This window comes from Balaenoptera musculus, chromosome 3 (genome assembly GCF_009873245.2).
Source record: "Balaenoptera musculus isolate JJ_BM4_2016_0621 chromosome 3, mBalMus1.pri.v3, whole genome shotgun sequence".
Lineage (NCBI taxonomy): Eukaryota > Metazoa > Chordata > Mammalia > Artiodactyla > Balaenopteridae > Balaenoptera > Balaenoptera musculus.
The window spans coordinates 126,423,288-126,445,621 of NC_045787.1; the positions used below are offsets into that span (position 1 = coordinate 126,423,288).

Sequence of the window (22,334 nt, forward strand, 5' to 3'; positions counted from 1 at the left end):
GCAGAGCTCACCCTGCAGTGGGAGAGGACAGGAGCTGGGAGGGGGCCACAAAAATTTTCCCTTCCAAAAGCAGAGTGGGGCCGGCCTCAGACTGGGAGGGGCATCCGGCCTGAGCTCTGGAAGAGGGATGGCAGCTTCCTGTGTCAATGGAAACTTGGGCGAAGAAAGCTATGAGGTGGCAGCTAGCAGCACAGGATGGAGGGAGAACCCAGCACCGGGGGAGAGGCCAGGAGACCCAGGTTCCAGCTTCACCGTGTGACTTGAGGGAAGTGCTGTCCCCTCTCTGGACCTATCTGTGATGGGTCAGGGCTGGAACAGACGTTCTCCTCCGTCCTTCTGGGCTCCAGGGCAGCCCTTCAACTAAGAGGGCTGGAGACAGGGCCCCTCCATCTTGGTGACATGCACCGTTCTGGGGCCCAGCTCCTTGCTGTCAAGCAGACCAGAGCTCTGCTCTGGGTACAACCAGAAGCAAACCTGGTCCGCGGTAGAACACGGCTCCGAAAGCAGACAGGGTCCAGGCAGAGCGGGAGGACAGGGCCCAGAGCCGTGAGGAAGCCAGGCAAGCTCGGACTGGGCCTGGCGAGACCCTCTCGAATATGCTTGCATTTTGGAGGGGAAATTGACCAAATGGAAGGTGTCCAAGAGGAGCTGACAGGATGTGGTAGGAGATTCAAACCAAGTGACAGGAGGGACTGTTAACAATAGTTGATCAGCCTCGAGAATAGGCAAAAACAAAAAGAAAAAACTCTGGACTCCATCTTCAAATCTCTGCAGGACTGCCATGAGGTAGAAGCTGCTAGTGTGTGGTCCACAGCCTTGAAGGGCAAGATGGTGTCCAAGGACTAGAAGTTTCAAGTGCAATATGAAGAATCTCAGAACTGTCCCAAAGAGAGATAGGCTGCCTTATTGGAGGGTGGGGTGGTGGTAGTGAGCTCCCTGTCACTGGTAGCATGCAAGAAGAGGCAAACTTCATTTTGCAGGTTGGACTGACTGAGTGATCTCAGAGGGCCCTCAACTCCAACCGTCAATAATTCTATAAAATATCCCTGATGTTCAACAAGTAAAGACCTCCGGGAAGCATCAAGTGTTTAGCTAGTGCAGGCGGTACGTAAAACCCACCAACATTAACAGAGTCCCAGGGGGCTCTGTTGAGTATTATTCAGGTTGCAGTACTTTGGGGTGAATTTTCATAGTCTCATACTAAAGTGTCCAGGATAGACTCACTTCCCTCAAATTCCGAGCCTCATCAGGAAAGAATGAGGAAGGCAGAAGCAACTTGGATAGAAACTTCCCAGCTATTCCTTCCCTTGAGAATCCCACTAGGATGGAAGCCAAGCCCTGAGGCTGGCTCGGCCTTTCCTGAAGACACTTGGTCTAACCTTGCTTTAAGGACCATCACTCCATCTTCTTCATGGGCCTTTAGGCATTGTGTATTTCTGATTGAATGGTGTGATTTATGGCCTCGTTATTCCTGCTTAGCTTCGAGAATTTAGTAATCAAAGGACCCTTAAGAGTTCACCAAGCTCCTCTGCCATCCCCATAAACCACAGCCCTGGCTTCCCTTGGTCGCATAGTTCTGTCACACGCACCTTGGCTGAGGAAGGCTTACTGGGACCCAGAAGACAGGCATGGAAGGGCCCCTGGAGACAGTTTATTCCAATCCTCACCTCCTATTTCCAGATGGAAAAACTGAGGCCCAGAGGGGTGGTGAGCAGTGCTTGTCAGAGGCCACAAAGCAGGGAGCAGAGCCCTAAAGGGAATCCAGACTCGAGGCGGAGCCCCTTCCGCGTCCTTCGTGCACACGCCAGATTGATCCAAGTAGCCGAACGTTTAGGGGATTCTGAGCTTCAAGGGACTCATGTCACAACCCTCAGCAGTACCAGAGCTGCTTTTCCGGTGTCAGAACTCAGCGTGGGTGGGGCCCCTGGCACCACTGGTTTCAGGATCTGAACAACCACAGCAGAGCCCATTGGCTGAGGGTAGAGGCAGGAAGGAGGTGGCGGCGGAGGCCTGTGGAGGCAGAGGCCCAAGGGGCCCCTCCACGACTTCGGGTGGAGGAGAGGCAGGACCTAAATGTTCAGGGCTGTTGAGAAATGTTAGCGTTCACACCCAAACTACAGAGGCTCGGATGTCAGAACACCCTAACCACGGGCCTCAGCTTCCCCATCTCTAAGATGGGCAGAAGTATTTTGCCAAAGCAATGCCTGAATGTGATTTCATTTTCACGCAGCCAGGGACACCAAAGATTTACTTCAACTTGTTCATTTTACACATGACGGCGTCGGCAACAGCCAGTGCCTGCCTGGGGACATGCCGACGTGACCACGCAACCGAATGAAAGGAAGGAGCGCCAGCCAGTACCTCTCCAGCTGTGTCAGGAGGCCCCGCCTATTCTCTGAATACCTGCAACGCCCCTAGAACACCCCAAGTCAGGGGCGGATGTGGCCTCCATCCCTCCCGTCTGACCAGCGGACGAAAGAGATCTCAGGGGAGGACAGAGCCACTTCCCTCCCACGCATCTGCTGAGCCCACCCATGGCAGACGGTGAGCGCAGGGCCCAACCCCTCATTCACAGATGGAGAGGCTGAGGCCTAGGAAAGGGTTCCCAGTATACCATATCCCCTTCCTTCCTCCCTAGAGCCCACCTTTTCCTGTCCCGTATCAGCCTCCCAGGGGGTCTGCCAGCTCTGCTCGCCTGAGAGGGCCCGGAGCTGGCAGAAGCACTCGGTACCATTTCCAGCATTTGGGTCAGCCCGCCAGGCAGAAGGACCCTGAAGGAGTGGGACAGGAAACGGTGTCAGTGGCCACAGCGGGGGAAGAGACGGGCTGAGGGCATAGATACGCGGCTGGATATCCACCTGTCTCACCAACCCAATGGCAAACTCCCCAGTCGGAGTCTAGAGTCAGGCCCCTAACTTGCTACTTGCTTGCTGTGTGACCTTGGGGAAGCACCCTCCCCTCTCTGGGCTTCTGTTTCCTCCTCTCTATGGCATGGAGCCGGGCAATGGGATACATCAGGGCCCTTCTGGTTTGGGTATGCTGTGGATGCAAAGGAAGGGGCAGAGTGAGGTCATCCTGACACCTCATCCTCTATCAGTCCTGCCACGCTCGCTGGCTCCAGGCACGGCAGAGCTGGCAGTTGGACACACGCAGCTGTCAGCCCCTGCATGGACAGGGCTTCTCTGCAGGACAAGGAAGGAGGGGCCCTTGCTCAGGAGGGTCTGCGGGGTGTCCTGAACCCTTCCTACCACCCTCTGTTCTTGAGCAGCTCCTGTGGAGAGGATGTAAAAGGGGGGGCTGGAGTGCCTGGAGCAGAAGATGACAGAGCCCAGCAGCCACCTCGCAAGGTACACGCGGCAAGCACCCCCACCCTGCCATAGCACGGCCAGCAGAGACCGGCACCCATTAGCGAGGACCGTGGCTCCTCCAGGGTGCTCAGGGCGGGGTCACTTGTAACAGGGAAACGCTGGAAACCAGGCTCATATCCACAACAGGGCACCAGCTCAATACACTAAGGTATATAACACTAGGCAATGGCACTCATATGTTTAAAAAAACAAAGTAGGAATTTACCAACAAGAGTGGAAAGCCATTAGGTAGAATATCAATAGGCAAAATACACTATTTCTACTGTACGTAAATGCACGGGAAAAACTACCTAGAAAAGCGCACACTGATGGCAGTCAGTCATCATCTCTAGAGAAAGGACTAGAATTATTGCAGTCAAGGAGGAGGAGCTTCAGTTTTGCCTAAATTCTTAGAATTTTTCAAACAATAGTGTATTCAGGTTTGACTTGTGTACAATGAACGACAACAGGCAGAATAAATACCTCTCTTGGAACCCAAAAGCAGCCATGGCGATCATTTTACAGGTGGGGAGATCAAGGCCCAGGGAGAGAACCAGCTGAGATCACACAGCAAGTTAGTGAAAGAGGCAGGAGTGAGACCCACTCTTGACCCCCGGCCCAGTGCGCTTTCCTCTGCAGATGCTGCAGCTGGTGTCCAACAGCACTTGGGCCTTGTCCAAGCACCTCCTTGTTTGCAGTGTTCCGTACTCTTCTGCCAAGCCATGGTTCCAAAGGGGAGGCACTGGGTTCTTCCTGCCCATTTCTACTGGTGGCAAGGTGCGGGAGGGGTGAGAGAGGGTGGGGAGTAATTAACCTTAAAATATATATGTTTCCTAGGGCTGCTGTAACAAATCACCACGACGCTGGTGACTTAAAACAACAGAAATTTATTCTCTTCCAGTTCTGAAGGCTAGAAGTCCCAAACCAAGGTATCAGGTGGGTTGGGTCCTTCTGGAGGCTCTGAGGGAGTTTCTGTTCCATCCCTCTCTCCTAGCTTCCAGTGGTCGTCAGCAATCCTTGGCGTTCCTTGGCTTGTAGCTGCATCACTCCAATCTCTGCTTCTGTCATCACATGGCCTTCTCCCCGTGTATCTGTGTCCAAAGTTCCCTCTTCTTACAAGGACACCAGTCCTTGGATTAGGGCCCACCATCATCCAGTATGACCTCATCTTGACTGATTACATATGCAAAAACCCTGTTTCAAATAAGGTCATACTCATAGGTTCTGGGTGTACATGACTTTGGGTAGGGACACTAATCAACCCATTAAAGGGACTTCCCTGGCGGTCCAGTGGTTAAGACTCCGTGCTTCCACTGTAGGGGGCACGGGCTTGATCCCTGGTCAGGGAACCACGATCCCGCATGCCGCGTGGCACGGCCACAAATAAACAAACATAAAAAAATCCATTACAGATAACTTTTCTGATGTCAGAGCTGTTTTCTCAAGGAGAGGGCAGGGGGTAGGGTTGCACGGGGCGGTGGAGAAATGACAAGGTTTGTTGTACACTCTGAAAAAGAACTTCACTGCTGGGGAGGAAGGAAAACTGGAAGTAGGTCAGTTTGTACATCACTTATCTGGGGGGAAAGCATGGGTGTGGGATGGATGTATTGTGAGGCGTTTGGCCTAGATGTTCTGGAAGATTCAGATTTGAAAATAAAGTGACACAAGATAAATGATTTTTAAGGATTCACATTTACCTGGTGAGAGAAGTCGATGGCTTGTCTTCGGGTGATGGATAGATTTAGATCTATCTCTGCTAAAGATAGATGGAATTTCTCATTTTCTCTCTCTCCTTCTCTCTGCCTGGGGCGGGGCCCCGGGAGCTCCCCCTGCACCCACCTGCAGTTCCTGCTCCCTTCCTGGCCCAGACCCTGGTCGACCAGTCATCCGGGATGGCTCACAGTGCTCTGAGGGTAGAGGACACTGAGAGAACAACGTGCAGGCCTTGAGGATGGAAACCCAAGTGCACCCCGAGATGTCAGAGCCAGGATTCAGGCCATCCATCAGACTCTTCCTTTTATGGGGGCTACCCAACTTTTTCCAAGTTTGGTTTTTGAACATGAACGCTCATGAATGTTATACTGAGGTCTCTTGGAACTCTTTTTCAGGTAGATTTCAGACTTTTGCTTACTAGCCAACCTATGAACACTGAGACGTCTGGTGGCAGCCCCTCCAACCAGGAGTGTCACCATCTTGACTTATATGGCATCCTGTTTCCGGACGAACGATTTGAAGTTTTATCTTTTCGGCCCTTTTAATAACAAAAAAATACAAGGGATGACGTGAAGCATGGGCCCCAAACTCAACACCCAACTGAGGCAGCAATGGAAGTTCTGAGGTGGCTGGGGGCATCTCAGGCTCTCAGGGACCTATGCTAGCTGATTGGGAATTCAGCTACAAAGGAACAGAATTAAAAAAACATGTACATGTGCAGAAAATGTGTTACCAAAGGTTGTGTGTCCAAGGCAAGGATTATTAGGAATTAATCTGATGCGTTTTAGGTCACAGGGCACAGATATCTCTTTATAACATAGAAATCTGGCATTGAACCTCACAAGGTTGTCAGAGGTCATATATAGGGAAGCCTGTATTGACTTTAACTAGGATGATTTTTCCGGTGGGGGGGGGCATCATTTTGGGGGTTGGGCAAAGCTCAGAGGCCACATACACAGCAACGTCCCCACAATGTTTGGGACAGAGGGCTCAGTGCCAGGGAAAGGCAGTTTCCTTTCATAGACCCTCTGTCCCACCCTTGGCAAAGCAAGTTCAAAGGTCAGATTTGCCCTGCTCCTACCGACCAGGTGTCAGGGGCCCTGCCTCTTGGGTACCCCATTCACCCTGACACAAGTGTCTGGCCCCCATCCACCTTCAAAACCCAGCCAAGATGACATCTCTCCCTGGAGGCCCTCCCTCCCCCAACCTCTCCCCTCTGACAAAAAGGCACAGTCTCCCGGCTTAGGGTGAAAACACAAGGGTGGGTAGGAGTGGGGAGTGTAAACAACCAAGTGTCCAAACTGGTTAAATAAGCCACAGAACATCCAGAGAACATTAGATGGCCATTAAAAATCACATTTCCGTGGACTATTTAACATGGGAGAATGCCCCCAACAAAATATTAAGTAACTAGAATATAATCATTTAAAATATATTCCCAGGGACTTCCCTGGCAGTCCAGTGGTTAAGAATCCACCTTCCAATGCAGGGGACGTGGGTTCGATCTCTGGTCGGGGAACTAAGATCCCACACGCCGTGGGGCAACTAAGCCCCCGCGCTACAACTACAGAGCCCACGAGCTCTGGAGCCTCGCGCCACAACTAGAGAGAAGCCCGCACGTTGCAACCAAGACCTGACACAGCCAAAAAACAAATGCATAAATAAATATCAAATAAACAAATAAGATAAAATATTTTCCCAATTCTGCAAACATAGTCACATTCACATATACCATACATGTAGGAAAACAGTAGAAAGAATGCCGCTGAAATGTACACAGAGGCTACCTCTTCATGGTGGGATTAAAAACTACTTTAAAACTTCTTTATACTTTTCCAAATTCTGAAATTTTGCCTCAAACATTATAGTAATCACAATAATGATATGTCTTGAGTTGAATCCTAAGTACTTCCTCGTCCGAGGCTTGCATCCTCTCTTCTATTTTTGCCACAATCGCAGCTGACCTCTGCTTGAACTACTCCAGGATGGGGAACTCACTACCCTTCTTCCTGGTGAGAAGTAGAATCTGGCTCCCTTTAGCTTCCCCTCATTGGCCACAACTCTGCCTCCTGGAACCAGAGAACGAGGCTGTGCCCTGTGCCCATGCCGCTTGACAACACTTCAGAGGTTGGAAGGCAGTGGCCAGGCTCCAGGCTTCATCTTCCTAACCCAACAGCCTGCCAAGGACATTAATGTCCCCGTCTTCCGCAACCCTGTTTGCTGTCCTTGGGTACAATCCAGGCGGTGACGTCCTCACCCACATTCCGTCTTATCGAGGGTGTGCCACTTACCAGTTGGTGTATCAGGGGCTCTATTACATGCATTCTTTCACCTAATCTTAGAACCCTATGACTCAGGAGCTAACATCACACGTATTTTACAGATGAGGAAACTGAGGCACGGAAAAGCCAAGTCCCTTCCACGGTCACTTAATGGATACACGATGGAGCCAGGACTGAAGTGGCACGTGGCCCAGAGTCGGACAGCTGAGTTAATAAATGAATATGTGGGGCTTCCCTGGTGGCGCAGTGGTTGAGAATCTGCCTGCCAATGCAGGGGACACGGGTTCGAGCCCTGGTCTGGGAAGATCCCACATGCTGCGGAGCAACTAGGCCCGTGAGCCACAATTACTGAGCCTGCGCGTCTGGAGCCTGTGCTCCGCAACAAGAGAGCCCGCAATAGTGCGAGGCCCGCGCACCGCAATGAAGAGTGGCCCCCGCTCGACGCAACTAGAGAAAGCCCTCACATAGAAACGAAGACCCCACACAGCTAAAAATAATAAATAAATAAATTAATTAATTAAAAAATAAATAAATTAATTAATATGTGGACCCAGTTCTAAAGCCCATGTCCTAAGTGTCTACGGTTTTGTTTCAGAATTAGCTGTGCCCATGCCAGGCTCTCCCATGGTGTTCACTTCTGCATCTCTGCCTCTCTCACCTGGCCTGCTACATGGAAACCCTCCTGAAGGGCTACTGACCACAGAGAACCTGTTGCGCGAGGCCTGGCTCCAGGAGCAGTGCTGAGCCAGGGTCTCTGATGCGCTGCTCAGAGCTGTGGCACCAGAGCCGAAGCCCTGGGGACACCAGGCACACATACAGGGGACTGACCATGAGGCACTAGCTGTCCCTCCCCACCTTGGGCCCAGACGGGTAACCTGTTGGGGATGGAAGGCCCCTGCGTACTCTCCATGTCACTCCTACAGGCAAGTCCATGGGCTTGCTTCCTCGGCCCCTCCCCTTTCTGTCCGGCCTTCTCCCAAATCCTCCCAGGGATGTGGCCACGTCAGCCACGGTCTCTACCAAAAAGGGTTTCGGAAGGACCACACAATGCAGGTGGTTCTTCGGTATCCACATCCAGCCTGCTAGGGATGCCCACTCATTTTTTCACCAGGATTTCAACTTTCCCCCAAAGTCCCAGTAACACTCGGCCCCAGGTCAGGCCTCTCAGTGGGATCTAGGACAGCTGGTCAGCTAAGGCCACCAGGCACTGTTGACCACGGGACTCAGCAAACCCTCAGGGCCTGGTCCCTGGAGGGACCTTGAGAAGTCCTAGTGGTCAAGCCCCTGTCCCTAGCCAGCGAAGTCCCCGCTGAGAGCGCCGGCCTCAGTCCTCACAGCTGGCCACGCACACTCTCCACAACCAGCACTGTCACTCTGTGCTTCTCGGGCTCAGCCTCTGCTCACACTGTCTTTTCTGCCTCGACTGGGTAACTCCTACCAAACCTTCAACACTCGGCCAAGGCGTGCCCTCATCCAAGAAGCCTTCCTGTGTCTCTCAAAGCTGGATGAGACACTCCTGCCGCACCCTGGGCTAACCCCTAGTCGGGCTCTCATGTGGCCCTCATTCACTCACTCAAATATTTATGTAGCATCTGCTCTGGGCTCTGTGCGGGGCAGTGAGCACTAGCCGGGAGGGCAGGAAACCAGGCCCCACTGCACGGCTTGGCCACCAGCTGACTACGTGACATCACTCCTCCCTTGAACCTCAGTCTCCTCCCCTATAAAGTGGGGAAGATTCGGCAGCTCAGCCTGGCTTCCAGGCTTCTGTGAGGTCGGCAGGATGTGAAAGTACTCTGTCAACTGCCACTCAGGGTGAGTCACTGTTGTCGTGACCTGAGCCTCCTGCCGTCTGAGCTCATTTTTGTACATCCCATCCTCAGAGGTCCCCTCTCCCCCGGGGGGCTGAGAGCCTACTGGGGATGAGCTTGGAAGCTCACGCCTTCTAGGGGTTGGCACCTGGATGAGAACCTGGGCAGGAGCACAGCACAAAGGGATGGAGACAGGCGTGAACTTTAAACAAAATCAGCTTATAAATCCTGCCACTCAGGGGCAGGGGCCTGGCACGGCTGGGGCAGGAAGAAAAGCCAGGCTGCTCTGAGGCAACAGGGTAAAGGCTTTAATGCCAAAGGGCTTTGGAATCAACAAGAAGCCACTGGAAGCACCGAGTAGGGGCAGACACAAAGAACACTGGGCTAGGGGACTGGATATCTGGGTTCTACTCTAAGTTGCTCTGTGACCTCAGTCAAGACCCTTCCTTCTCTAGGCTTTAACCTCCCATCTGTATGTTGGGTGCATCAGCCCGGGTGGTACCCAAGGCCCTTTCCCACAGGGATAGTCTCTGCTGACTTGACTTGCCCTTCACAGCTTGAGACAGGGGGTCCAGTTCAGGCTGTGCCAGGGACAGACAGGGACAGCTGGCGAGGCTTTCAGAAAGGCCACGAGGCAGGGGAACCCATGCTCACTGTGGTCTCCTCTTCTGGACTATGGAAGAGTCAAGGCCTGGAACAGGGCTCCTCCTCCAGTCTCCTCCCACCACTGTGTAGATGGAATTCACCCTTGGCCCACTTTGCAGACGAAGAGGTTGACACAGGTGCAGAGGACACAGATTCTCAGACTCTTAGAAATCATCCTGCTCATCGCCCTCCCTCTCCATATAGAGGGAGAAACTGAGGCCCAGAGAGTGCTAATGGCTGACTTGGGGTCACACAGGATGTTGGTGGCAGAGCTAGGATTAACACTGAGGATCGATGTCCTCCTATCAGCAGTTCGTTATAAGTCTCAAGCCAGGCTCAGGTTTATGTGCTCATCATCCCATCAGCCAGCCTCTGCTTCCACTGATGGAGGCAAGCCTCAGTTTCCCTGTCGGAGCCAGGGAAGACAGGAGGGTTTCTGGGTCAGAGCTCGGTGAGGTTTTTTGAACTGGGAATAAAGGAGGAGCAAGGAAAGCGGGGGAGGCACTGTACTTGGGACAGAAACTCTTCTCCCTGGACTAGGCACAGGGCAGGAAATAGAATCATCCAGGTTGGGGACAGTACTGCATACTCAATAGGCAGAAAAGCTTGTGCTCAAGCACAGGCAAAGCAGCAGACACTCAAGTTCAATGAAAAATTACTAAATAGCGTCACAGTGGTGGGGGGGGGGGCCTCTTGAGGTCTCAGGGGACTGATCATCAAGTTTATAGGACCACCTATTCCCACCTGGCTGGAGGGCAGGCAGTCGTAGGAAAAAGGCTCAGGACTTGAGGGTCCTCCCTTCCCTCTCTGTGCCTCAGGTTGTCCTCTGGCTCCAGGCTCTGACCTTCTGGGCTTGTCAGAACCCAAGGGGCAGCTGGTCCCACTGCAAGAAACCCGAGTAGAGTCTCCTGGGCCCTGACCCAGCTCGGAGGCCCCTTGGGGGAGGGACAGGAAGGGAGGGAAGGGGAGCAGAAGGCGGTAAATCTCTCCCCCCCCCCGTTGGCCCCTCCCAGCTACCCTTAGGACAGCCCACATGCACCGGCTCCGGGGCCTGAAAAGGCTCTAAACCAGCACTTCTCAAACTTTAAAGCGTAGTGTAATCACCTGGGCATCTTGTTAAAAGGTTCTATTTTAGTAAGTCTGGGGCACAGCCAGAGATTCTGCATTTCTAACAGGTCCCAGGTGATGCCGATGATGTAAAGCCGTGGACCACTCTGCGTGCGAGTAGCGGCCCTAGAGATAATCTGCCTCTTAATGGTGGGAAAACCCAAGGCCCAGAGAGGTCAAGTCACATGTCCACGGCCACACAGCGAGCAGCCCCAGACCGAAGGAAAAGGGCACCTGCCATAGGCACTAGGCATTTCCCCAGCCCGCCAGCCGGAATCAGCTGCCCTTCCCCGGCCCTGGGGCCGTGTTTGTAAACTCGGCTGCCCCGCGCGGCTCAGCCCAGGGCCGTGGGGGGAGAGAGCGCCGCCCGGCCGACTCTTCCCCGCCTCCCTCCGCGCCGGCCTCTAGCTGTTCTCCCTCCGGCATCCCCGGCCGACCCGAGGGAACCCGGGGCGCTGAGGGTCCCCTGAGGCGGAGTGGTTCCGCACCCTCCTTCCCCTCCGAAGACAAACTTCTCCGCCGGCGCCCTTTACCTTTTTGGGGGGTTTGCAGCAGCTCAGCCTGCTGTGTCCGCAGCCCATCCTCCTCGGGGGGCTCCCGGACGCCGCCTCCCAACTCCGGGGCCCCCAGAGGAGCCTGCCGTTCTGGCCCCGCTGCCGGCTCCGCGCCCGCCGGCCGGGGCTGCCGGCGAGACCCTGAAACTGAACCTGGAAGCGCAGACTTAAGCGGGAGCTGGGGCGGCCGCGCACCGTAAATACTCGAAAAACAGGGCCTCAGCGAAGCCGGCTGGGCGCGCGGAGCCGCCGCCTGAGCAGGTGACCAGAATCTTTGTAAATGATAGAAAACTCGGGCCAGGGCCGAAAAGATCCCTACGATCAATGGATTCCTTTCCAGACCCGCAGCAGAGAAAAGGCCAGGAAAAAAAATTAAAACAATGATTTAGTAAACACAACAGCTACCATTTATTGAGTTGTTTCTGTCCCGACTTCTTTGCACATATTATTTCGATTTCTTGCAATCTCCTTGCAACAAAGGTATTCGTTCCTCCATTTTACAGGTGAGGAAAATCAGGCTCCGAGATGATTTGCCTAAGCTCACAAAGCTAGTAAGTATCAGAGTCCAGATAAAAATCCAGTTCTAACTCCAGAACCTAAGCTTCCAACCATTTCCCTACAAATACATAATAATGGGAAGTTTAATTGTAATGCCTCCCCACTTCTGGGTCCACAGCTCCTTCCAGCTCACAAACACCTGTAATATTCTACTCTATCCATTTTGAATCGATGTTGCCCATCACAACAACTTTGTGAGGCAGACAGGCAGATGCAGGGAGAGTAAGAGATGTAAAATGTCAGAGTCTGGGAAAAAGAACTTTTGTTTACCCTTGTTTTGTTACTAGCTGAGGTTTCTGGGAGTGGCAATGCAGGAAAAAGACACCTAACTTTGAAAATCAGTGTGAGTGTGTGCCACTTGGAAAGATGTGCTGATGAAAGGGACTTACAGTCATGAATGGGAAAAGAATGTGAGACCACTACAGAACTTCCCCCTCCACAGAGTAAAAACCCAATTGCAGCAGGTTCAAAGAAAGGAAACTGAGGACACAGGTGATATTAGGTTCTTGGAAAGAAGAATAAGATGGTGGTTCACAAGGTGTGGCCCCCAAATCAACAGCATAAGCACTACCAGAAATCTTTGACAGAAATACAAATTCTCAGACCCCACCCAGACCTACAGATCCTAAACTCTGGAGATGGGGCTCAGCAAGCTCTAACTTCCCAAGCCCTCCCAGTGATTCTGAGCCATGCTTATGTGTGAGAACCACTGCTGTAGGACGCGCTGAACAGGTAATGAGGAAAGAGTATCTACTTAAATTAACAATGATTATGAAACAGTGCTCATGATTTACTAAAAACCCAAACCAACAAACAAGCAAAAAACCAGAACAAAGTAAATATCCAAGAAAAGGAGCTTGGTTAAAAAAATATGATATATCCATAAAAATAGAATATCATGTAACCTGCTAAAATACTGATGAGGATGAAGTTTTTAAATGTCATAAAATGTAACAAATTCATTCTTATTTTAAAAAAGTGTTAATAGTGATGACCTCTACATGAGGGTGAGATTTTGGATATTCATTTTCTTATGTTAAAAAAAATGAGTATACACTTCTACTATTATAATAAGAAAATTATTGTCATAATAAGAAAAAAGTTCTCTAAAAAATATGTTTTTAGGGCTTCCCTGGTGGCGCAGTGGTTAGGATGCAGGGGACACGGGTTCGAGCCCTGGTCCGGGAAGATCCCACATGCCACGGAGCAACTAAGCCTGTGCGCCACAACTACTGAGCCCGCGTGCCACAACTAGAAGCCACCGCAGTGAGAAGCCCGCACACTGCGCAGCAACAAAGACCCAATGCAACCAAAAATAAATAAATTTAAAAAAAATATGTTTTTAAACCCAGGCATGAGATTGAGACTAGTTTTTCACCATCAAGTTGGTAAGGATGTGAAATCCCAAGGAAATAGACAATGATTGTGATGAACTAGGTAGGAAAGCAATGTAAAGGACAAACAGGGCCAAAAATGTGTAGCGAGATCATAACCAGTAATGTCTTGGGTGATCCTGAACCTGTTGTTTCTCATTTTGGAGAGTTTCCCATCTGAACATCGAAGAGTTGAACTTTCTAAAAATGATCTGGAATTTTAATGTCAGCAGTTGGAATCAATAACTTGGGCTGGTGGGTAGGAACCGGGAAGGCAAATTCTGTTCCCAGAGGCTCTGTTCTCAGGGGCTCTTGCCTCCGGCTTCTTTAAGCTTCCTGGGAGACCAGGCTCAGATTTCCTATGTTCACACAACTGGCTTTTTGGTTATGTGCTTTGAAGTTCCACCTGAGAAAAAACCCTAAGGAGTTTTTTTTTGCTTTAGGAACTTGAGTTTAAATAAGTTGCTAATGAGATTTTTGGTGGTGGTCGTGCCAGTCAGGTTAGGTAAGGTTTTGCTGCAGTGATGAAAAACATACAAATCTCAGCAACTTATGAGTGAAGCTAAGTTTTGCTCACACTACCTATCTAGAATGGGGAGGCCGAGGGCTCTGCTTCACAGAAATATTCGACACCTTTCTAAGATTAAGATGCAGCCATCCCAACTCTATGGCTTCAGGGTTTGCCAGGCCAAGAGGAGACAGTGTATGGAGAATGGTGCATGGGGTCTTAAATTCTTCCACTCAGGAGTGACACACATTAAGTCCACTCACATTTTATTGGCTAAAGCAAGTCGCATGGTCAGGCGCAACTTCAAGGGGATGGAGATGTGTAATGTGTGCCCAGAAGGAGAAGAGAACCAGAAATACTGGTGAACAGCAGAAATGTCTACCACAGTTAGCAATCAACAAGCAGGTACTATGACGTGCCCATTTCTTGGGCAAGTAGGGTAACTAACTCGTCCTGGTCTGCTCAGGATTTCCCCACTTTCAGCACTGAAAGTCCCATGTCTCAGGAAACTCCTCAGTCCTAGGCACACTGGGACGGTTGGTCACCCTATGGGCAAGGACAGTGAAGACTCAGTTCTTGTCTTAAATTAGTTATAATCTATTTTCTTGACATTAGACCTATACATAGGAAAAGATGGGAAACTTACAAAAACAGGTTATAAAGCAAATGTCAAGTTGCATATTCCATGCAGGAAGTATTAGCATTAAAAGGAGATAAGAGACAGTGGTGGATGGGGATGGGAAAGGAAGACTTCCTGGAGAAATACTAAAGCCAAAAGCCATTCATGGCAAAAGGAATCCTAGAATCTCAGGCTGCGATGGGATCTAATGCTTCACTTCTGTTGCTTCTAACTCAGATAAATCTCTTTTATAATTTCCCTTCTATAATTACCTTTCCTACTGTATTTGTGCAGTCTATGTTTGAATACTTCCAGTGATGGGGAAATCACTACCTATCTTTCCATATCTAGGGGGAAGAGGAGAAGCAGGAAGGAGTAATTGCAAGAGGGAGGAACAGCATGGGTCAAGTCAGGGTAGAGTGTGGAGGCTGGGGAGTTGGGGAAAAAGGAGGAATTAGTGTTGGTGACTAGGTTGTGTGTAAAGGGACAAAAGTTGAGGGTGGGGTGAGCAATTTTTGGGAAAGATTGGAAAGAACAATGTGGGAATTATCTTGAACACCTTTCATATGAAAAGTACAATACACTCACACATAAAAAGTTTCGCCTAGAATTTCAGGAATTTCAGGGCTCCCTGCAGCCCACACAGTGGGGCTGTGTGTGGATCCCAGGTTAAGAACCTCTCAATGCAGTGGTCACTAAACATCATTCTAGCCCTGAAAGCTTTCTCTGTGTGGGTTCCGAATGAGCCCAATGGTTTCCCAAACATGTTGTCTGCCCGGGGTAACTTTCTTTACTATCCACCTGTGTGAGTTATCATTCTACCTGTACATCAGGAAACAACTCAAATGCCCTCTCCTTACAAAAGCCCTGCAGCACCTGTTCTACAACTCTCTTACTTGTTTGTGTGCTCTGTGAGTCCTCCCTAATGGACTACGGGTTACACAGGTCTGCCACCTCCCTCCTTATGCCACCTGGTCCTTAGTAGGTCATGGCAGAGACTTCCAGTCACCTTACTCAACTTCCATTCTTCTCTCTCCCTTAGTGATGGAATCCTGATATTCTCTGGGTCAGGGGCGTGCTACTTCCTCAGCTTCACTTGCATCAAGGGGCGCTCAGTGATATGTAAGGGGGCATTACTGGTTGGGGCTTCCAGGACAACATTTAACAGAAGAATGACTCAGCTGGGAGCAGGTCTCCCCCTTTTCTTGCCCCCGTTTTTCCTGCCTGGAATACAGACATGATGGAATACAGCCATTTTATTACCCTGAGCAAGAAGGTGGAAGGAGCCTTGATCTCTGATGAACTGATGGAGCCCCAGTCCCAGCTTTGATCAACCACTTCCTAATATTTTCACATAATAGAATAAACAACAAATTTGTTTAAGCCACCGCCACTGAGATCACTGCCACTGAGATTCTGTCACTAGCAGCAGAATGCAATTTCCAACCAATTCATAGGTCACTAATTAACATTTGTTATATTGAATTTAATTAGAATAATTTACTCTTGGAGATACTGGATGTACCCCAGCTTCAGTTCTGGAGGTGGGACACGAGGCTCTGCTGAGAAAATTTTCCTGGATTTGCCAGACTCTTGATGGAAATGTTGGTTTTGACAGCTTCCTCCTGGAAATATATGTAAGAGAAGGAAATGAGAGGGGACCTAAAATTGTCGAGTTCTTAGGCTTCTATTGGAGTGTTTCTCAGGGAATGGGCAGGTTCATGTGCTTCAGAATCATCTGGATCCTTTTCCCATCTATTCAATCAGGCCCTGGAGGGCTGAGTCTGAGAAATTTTCACAATAAAATTTGAAGCTTATTGCTCCAGTTGTTGTGGTAGGTTATCTCACCAGGGAATCAAATTGTTACATTAATTATATCGAATTGTGTTGAACTGAATTAATAGGGAGGTCCTTGGAAAGGAGAATTGAGTCTGAGTAATGCTAATTAGCAAGAAGCCATCCCTGCCTATTTTCCCAGAAGACCTGTGGTTTGGGTCTTGGGGCTGCCTTGGGAGAGGCGGCAAGATTCACTTTACCAGTTTCTTTATACCAAGAGTGAATTCATGCCGCTGATCATTGGTTAATGCTTCCTGTGTTCGATGACGTTTGGATGGAGGTCCTCAAGGAGCTCCTGTGGTGATGCAGATTAGGAGGGCACAGAGCATCACCTAGGGATTCCAGGGGAAATTACACATCACCTCTTTAGGCGGGCTCTAGGGTCCGGAGGCTGCTAGGAAACATTTCTTTACATCAGCGGTTCTCAGGATGTGGTCTGGGGAGTAGCAGCATTAGCATCTCTTGGGAAATGGTTAGAAATGCAAATTTTTGGGCTCCACCCCAGACGAGCTGCCTCAGAAACACTGGGTATGGGGCCCAGGAATCTGTGTTTTAGGAGTCCTCCAGGTAATTCTGATGTGTGCTTATGTTTGAGCTACTTTCAACCTGTATGTCCTCCTTTCAGCCATTTTAAAAAAATTAATTTTATTTATTTAATTTTGGCTGTTGGGTCTTCGTTGCTGCCCACGGGCTTTTCTCTAGTTGCGGCGAGCGGGGGCTACTCTTCGTTGTGGTGCGCGGGCTTCTCACTGCGGTGGCTTCTCTCGTTGCGGAGCACGGGCTCTAGGCCTGTGGGCTTCAGTAGTTGTGGCACGCAGGCTCAGTCGTTGTGGTTCGTGGGCTCTAGAGCGCAGGCTCAGTAGTTGTGGCGCACGGGTTTAGTTGTTCTGTGGCATGTGGGATCTTCCCGGACCAGGGATCGAACCCATGTGCCCTGCATTCGTAGGCGGATTCTTAACCACTGCGCCACCAGGGAGGTCCCTGTCAGCCATTTTTTAATGGGCACAGAGATGAGAGATCGAGTGAGGTCCTGGGCTCAGTGAGTCTCCAGTAAGCCCCATTTTCCATGTTTGAGACATCCTTGGCTGGGCTGAGTGTCTGGTTTCCAGGCCACTCCTAACCGTGCCCTTCATGTGACACACAGAGGACTGTTCCATGGGTTCTGAGCCAGGCCCTGAGCCATCTCACCTCTAGGGACTAAGGGTGAGTCCTTCCAGATAGAGTCCCCTGATGATCAGCTTTTTCGTTTAAATGTAATTGGATCATGGGACTTCCCTGGTGCTCCAGTGGCTAAGGCTCCACACTCCCAATGCAGGGGGCCCGGGTTCTATCCCTGGTCAGGGAACTAGATCCACGTGCCGCAACTAAGAGTTCGCATGCTGCAGCGAAGATCCCACATGCCACAACTAAGACCCGGAGCAGCCAAATAAATAAATAAATATCAAAAAAAAATGTAATTGAATGAGCAGGACTTCAACACTAGCTGGGGGCTGGGAGCTTTCCAGGCCTATATCAAGGATGGATATTGACTTGTCTGGCTGGAAGTCAACCATCTACCTGTCGCCTCCTGTACGCCCCACACTGTTTACACCTTCTGCACGTTCCCACCCAACATCACGTTCTCAGTTCCATTCGGTTCCAAACAAACTTACTGTATATTTTTAGTGCAATCCCAGTTTCCACCAGCCCATCTCATTTGAAAAATGAATATTTTTCCACCTATATCATTTGCTATGTAATCAAAATTTAAGCAACCCTTTTTGAACAGATAACTGCCCTAAACCTCTCCTTTCTGGAAAACTGGTGTTTCCTGCCCTGATGCCACCTTCCTTGCTCCACTCCAATGGGAGCATCTTACCCACAGGGAACTAACTGGAGTGAGAGTTGGAAGATGGTGAGGCAGGGCCTGTTTTCCAAGTCAAAAATTGGAACACATGATTTAGCAAAGGAATTTGTGACATTCATATTCTTTATTGACCTGATTCTATTCATTTACTCTTTGCCAACATATTGGAATTTCTAGGACATCTAAACAGTTTATGGGGACAAGGAGGCGGAATATTTGTAAATGGGAACAGAACACATGAGAAGCATGATCCGGCTCCAAGGCTTAAAACCTAACTGTCTACAAGGCTGGGTAGGTACATAAATGAGAAGAGGGCATAAGACAGGGGTGGAGTTAAACTGGGGACCACATACCCCTCTAAAAGGAGCACAAGTGGATGTGTTGCGGTGGATGGTTGTTAGAAGGAAATGAAACTCCAAGCTGGCCTGACCTTCCGATTTTTCAAGAGAAATTAGAAATCTGGGGGGGGTTTTTTAAAGTAAAATTTGTCTCTCTCTCTCTCTCTCTCTCTCACACACACACACACACACACACACACACACACACACGCCATCATGCAAGCTAAACAAAATATTTGCAGGAGGTTACATAGCTTCTGGTTTAGGTAGACAAATAATTTAACAAGGGGTATGGAAAAATACCATGGAAGCAAAAGGAGTAACGAACTCTATCTGGGAGGAAAGGGAAGGGCAGGCTTCCTCAGGGATGTGATGGTTGACCTGGGCTGTGTAGATTAGGCCAGGATTCTTCTTGTCAAGAAAGTGGGGAAGTGTAACTCTGTGAGGGGATGACTGTGTTAACTTACATTATTGTGCTGATCATTTTGCAATAGATATATATACACACACATACATACTTATGTATACACATATGTATAAAATTAAAAATTAAAAAAAAAGTGGAGAGAACACGAGTGCCCAGTGCACAGTACTGCATGGGTTTTCAGGGGGGCTCAGCCGCTCTGTGTGGCTGGAGTACTGGGTGAGATTAGGGAAGGAGGGGGACGCAGGTAGACAGGACAGCCTTGAAGGCCCTTCTCGCGCCGCATGTGGGATCTTAGTTCCCCGATCAGGGAAGGAACCCATGCCCCCTGCAGTGCAAGCGCAGAGTCTTAACCACTGGACCACCAGGGAGGTCCCTGGCCAAGACTTTCTTTTTTTTTTTTAACGTCTTTATTGGAGTATAATTGCTTTACAATGGTGTGTTAGTTTCTGCTGTATAACAAAGTGAATCAGTTATACATATACATATGTTCCCATATCTCTTTCCTCTTGCGTCTCCCTCCCTCCCACCCTCCCTATCCCACCCCTCTAGCTGGTCACAAAGCACCGAGCTGATCTCCCTGTGCTATGCGGCTGCTTCCCACTAGCTATCTATTTTACGTTTGGTAGTGTATATATGTCCATGCCACTCTCTCACTTTGCCCAGCTTACCCTTCCCCCTCCCCGTATCCTCAAGTCCATTCTCGAGTAGGTCTGCGTCTTTATTCCCGTCTTGCCCCTAGGTTCTTCTGACCATTTTTTGGTTTGTTTTTTAGGTTCCATATATATGTGTTAGCATACGGTATTTGTTTTTCTCTTTCTGACTTACTTCACTCTGTATGACAGACTTTAGGTCCATCCACCTCACTACAAATAACTCAATTCTGTTTCTTTTTATGGCTGAGTAATATTCCATTGTATATATGTGCCACAACTTCTTTATCCATTCATCTGTTGATAGACACTTGGGTTGCTTCCATGTCCTGGCTCTTGTAAATAGAGCTGCAATGAACATTTTGGTACATGACTCTTTTTGAATTATGGTTTTCTCAGACGTTCTTACTTCATCCTGTGGGCAATGGGAGTGGCACTATCAGATTGGCGTTATTCACGGTCACTCTGGGGACTCAGGTGGAGGGCGGACAGAAAGCTCTCTCCTGGAGCCGTCAAACATCTCCTGGAATGGTTCAGGAGGGAGCCGGGGTGCTTCCTAAAGGCACTTCGGTCCAGAAGGCCTGCAGCCCCCAGGTCCAACTCTGGCCCTGCCCCCACTGGGCTCCCAGCCTGAGATAATATGGTAATGAGGCGGGTACTGCAAGGAGGCAGTGGAGCTTGGGTGCTGTGGGGTAGGCAGTGGGCAGTTTCCCTTCCTCTTGGCTGTAGCAGCCAGCAGTGCTGTGGTTACCAGGGCCTTGGGTTACAACACATATTTGTTTTTGAAAAAACGTTGCAATACCTTTTAAATCAGCGCCTTGGACAGGATCCAAGGACAGTAGCGAGGACCAGCCTCTGTGGTGCTTCTTAAAGAAGTAGCTGCAGAGGGAGGGAGCCTCGGAACCTGGATTGCTGGGAGAGCCCGAGTTCAGGCAGGGCTTGGAAGGTGGGCAGGGTGGAAGGAGATCAGATCTCCAGGTCACCCCATTTCCACTCTTCCTTCCTTAGGGTACTTTTTTTTTTTTTAATTTTATTTATTTATTTATTTATGTTTGGCTGTGTTGGGTCTTTGTTTCTGTGCGAGGGCTTTCCCCAGTTGCGGCAAGTAGGGGCCACTCTTCATCGCTGTGCGAGGGCCTCTCACCATCGAGGCCTCTCTTGTTGCAGAGCACAGGCTCCAGACGTGCAGGCTCAGCAGCTGTGGCGCACGGGCTTAGTTGCTCCGCAGCATGTGGGATCCTCCCAGACCAGGGCTCGAACCCATGTCCCCTGCATTGGCAGGCAGACTCCCAACCACTGCGCCACCAGGGAAGCCCCTTAGGGCACTTTTGCATCCAAAGCACTTGAAGATGATCAGTGTTCCGAGCTGTCCTGGAAAACTAGAATTAGTGGGTAGGGTAGCCCAGGAATGTGGGGTCCAGCTCCTTGGGAAGAAAGACCTTCCAACTGGTCCAAGATTCAGGGGTCTGGCTTGACAGGGAGTGAGGTCCCCATTGTGGGAGGTATGCAAGCAGAGGCTAACATTGATAGGGCATGCTGGAGAAAGTACAGCAAGGGCCTGCTGAGGTAGGGGTCCTGAGGGAATGGATGCTCAGATCCACTGTGATTGTGAGTAGAAGGGGTATTTATTGTGGTCCCCTTTCAGAGACAGAAGTTCTTCCTCAAAGGAATCAAGATTGGCATTCAAGAGACTTTCATTCTGGTACATGTTGGTGGGAATGTAAAATGGTACATTCGCTATGGAAAACAGTATGGAGGGTTCTCCAAAAATTAAAAAATATGGTAATATGATCCAGCTTTCTCACTTCTGGGTATATAGCCAAAAGAATTGAAATCAGGATCATGAAGAGTTATCTGCACTCCCAATGTTCACTGAAACATTATTAACAAAAGCCAAGATATGGAAACACCCAAATGTCCACTGACAGATAAATGGTTGTATGCAGACAACCAAAGTTTAAAAAAAAGTTAGCCTTTAAAAAGAGAGAAATTCTGCCATTTATGACAACATGGCTGAACCTGGAGGACATTATGCTAAGTGAAATAAACCAGGCACAGAAGGATACTGCATGATTCCACTTGTGTGAGGTATCTCAAACAGTCTCAAAGAAGCAGAGAAAGGTGGTTCTAGAGATCTGTGGTACAACATAGGGTCTGCAGTTAACACTTGTTAAGAAAGGGGATCTCATGAAACACTTGTTAAGAAAGGGGATCTCATGTTTCATGTTCTTACCACAAAAACGAAACCAAAAAACAAAGGGGGACAAGGAAACTTTAGGAAGTGATGGACATGTCTATTACCTTGACTGTGGTGATGGTATCAGGGGCGCATGCATATGTCCAAACTCATCCAATCATATATGTTAAATATGTACAGGTTTTTTTGTATATCATTTATACCTCAAGAAAGTTGTTTTAGGGCTTCCCTGGTGGCGCAGTGGTTGAGAGTCCGCCTGCCAATGCAGGGGACACGGGTTCAAGCCCTGGTCTGGGAGGATCCCACATGCCGCGGAGTGGCTGGGCCCGTGAGCCACAACTACTGAGCCTGCGCATCTGGAGCCTGTGCTCCGCAACAAGAGAGGCCGCGACAGTGAGAGGCCCGCGCACCCCGATGAGGAGTGGCCCCCGCTCGCCGCAACTAGAGAAAGCCCTCACACAGAAACGAAGACCCAACACAGCCAAAAAATAAATAAATTAATTAAAAAAAAAAAAAAAAAAAAGAA

The 22,334-nt window shown here is 49.7% G+C and overlaps 1 protein-coding gene across 1 annotated transcript in view; it reads right to left on the reverse strand.

Annotated features, from left to right (window-relative positions):
• Nucleotides 1–22,334, reverse strand: part of CCDC69 (coiled-coil domain containing 69) — a 47,934-nt gene that overhangs the window by 24,114 nt on the left and 1,486 nt on the right. Inside the window, exon 2 of the mRNA XM_036847295.1 lies at nt 11,436–11,659. Coding sequence (XP_036703190.1) covers nt 11,436–11,659 — 224 coding nt within the window. The remainder of the gene's footprint in view (nt 1–11,435; nt 11,660–22,334) is intronic.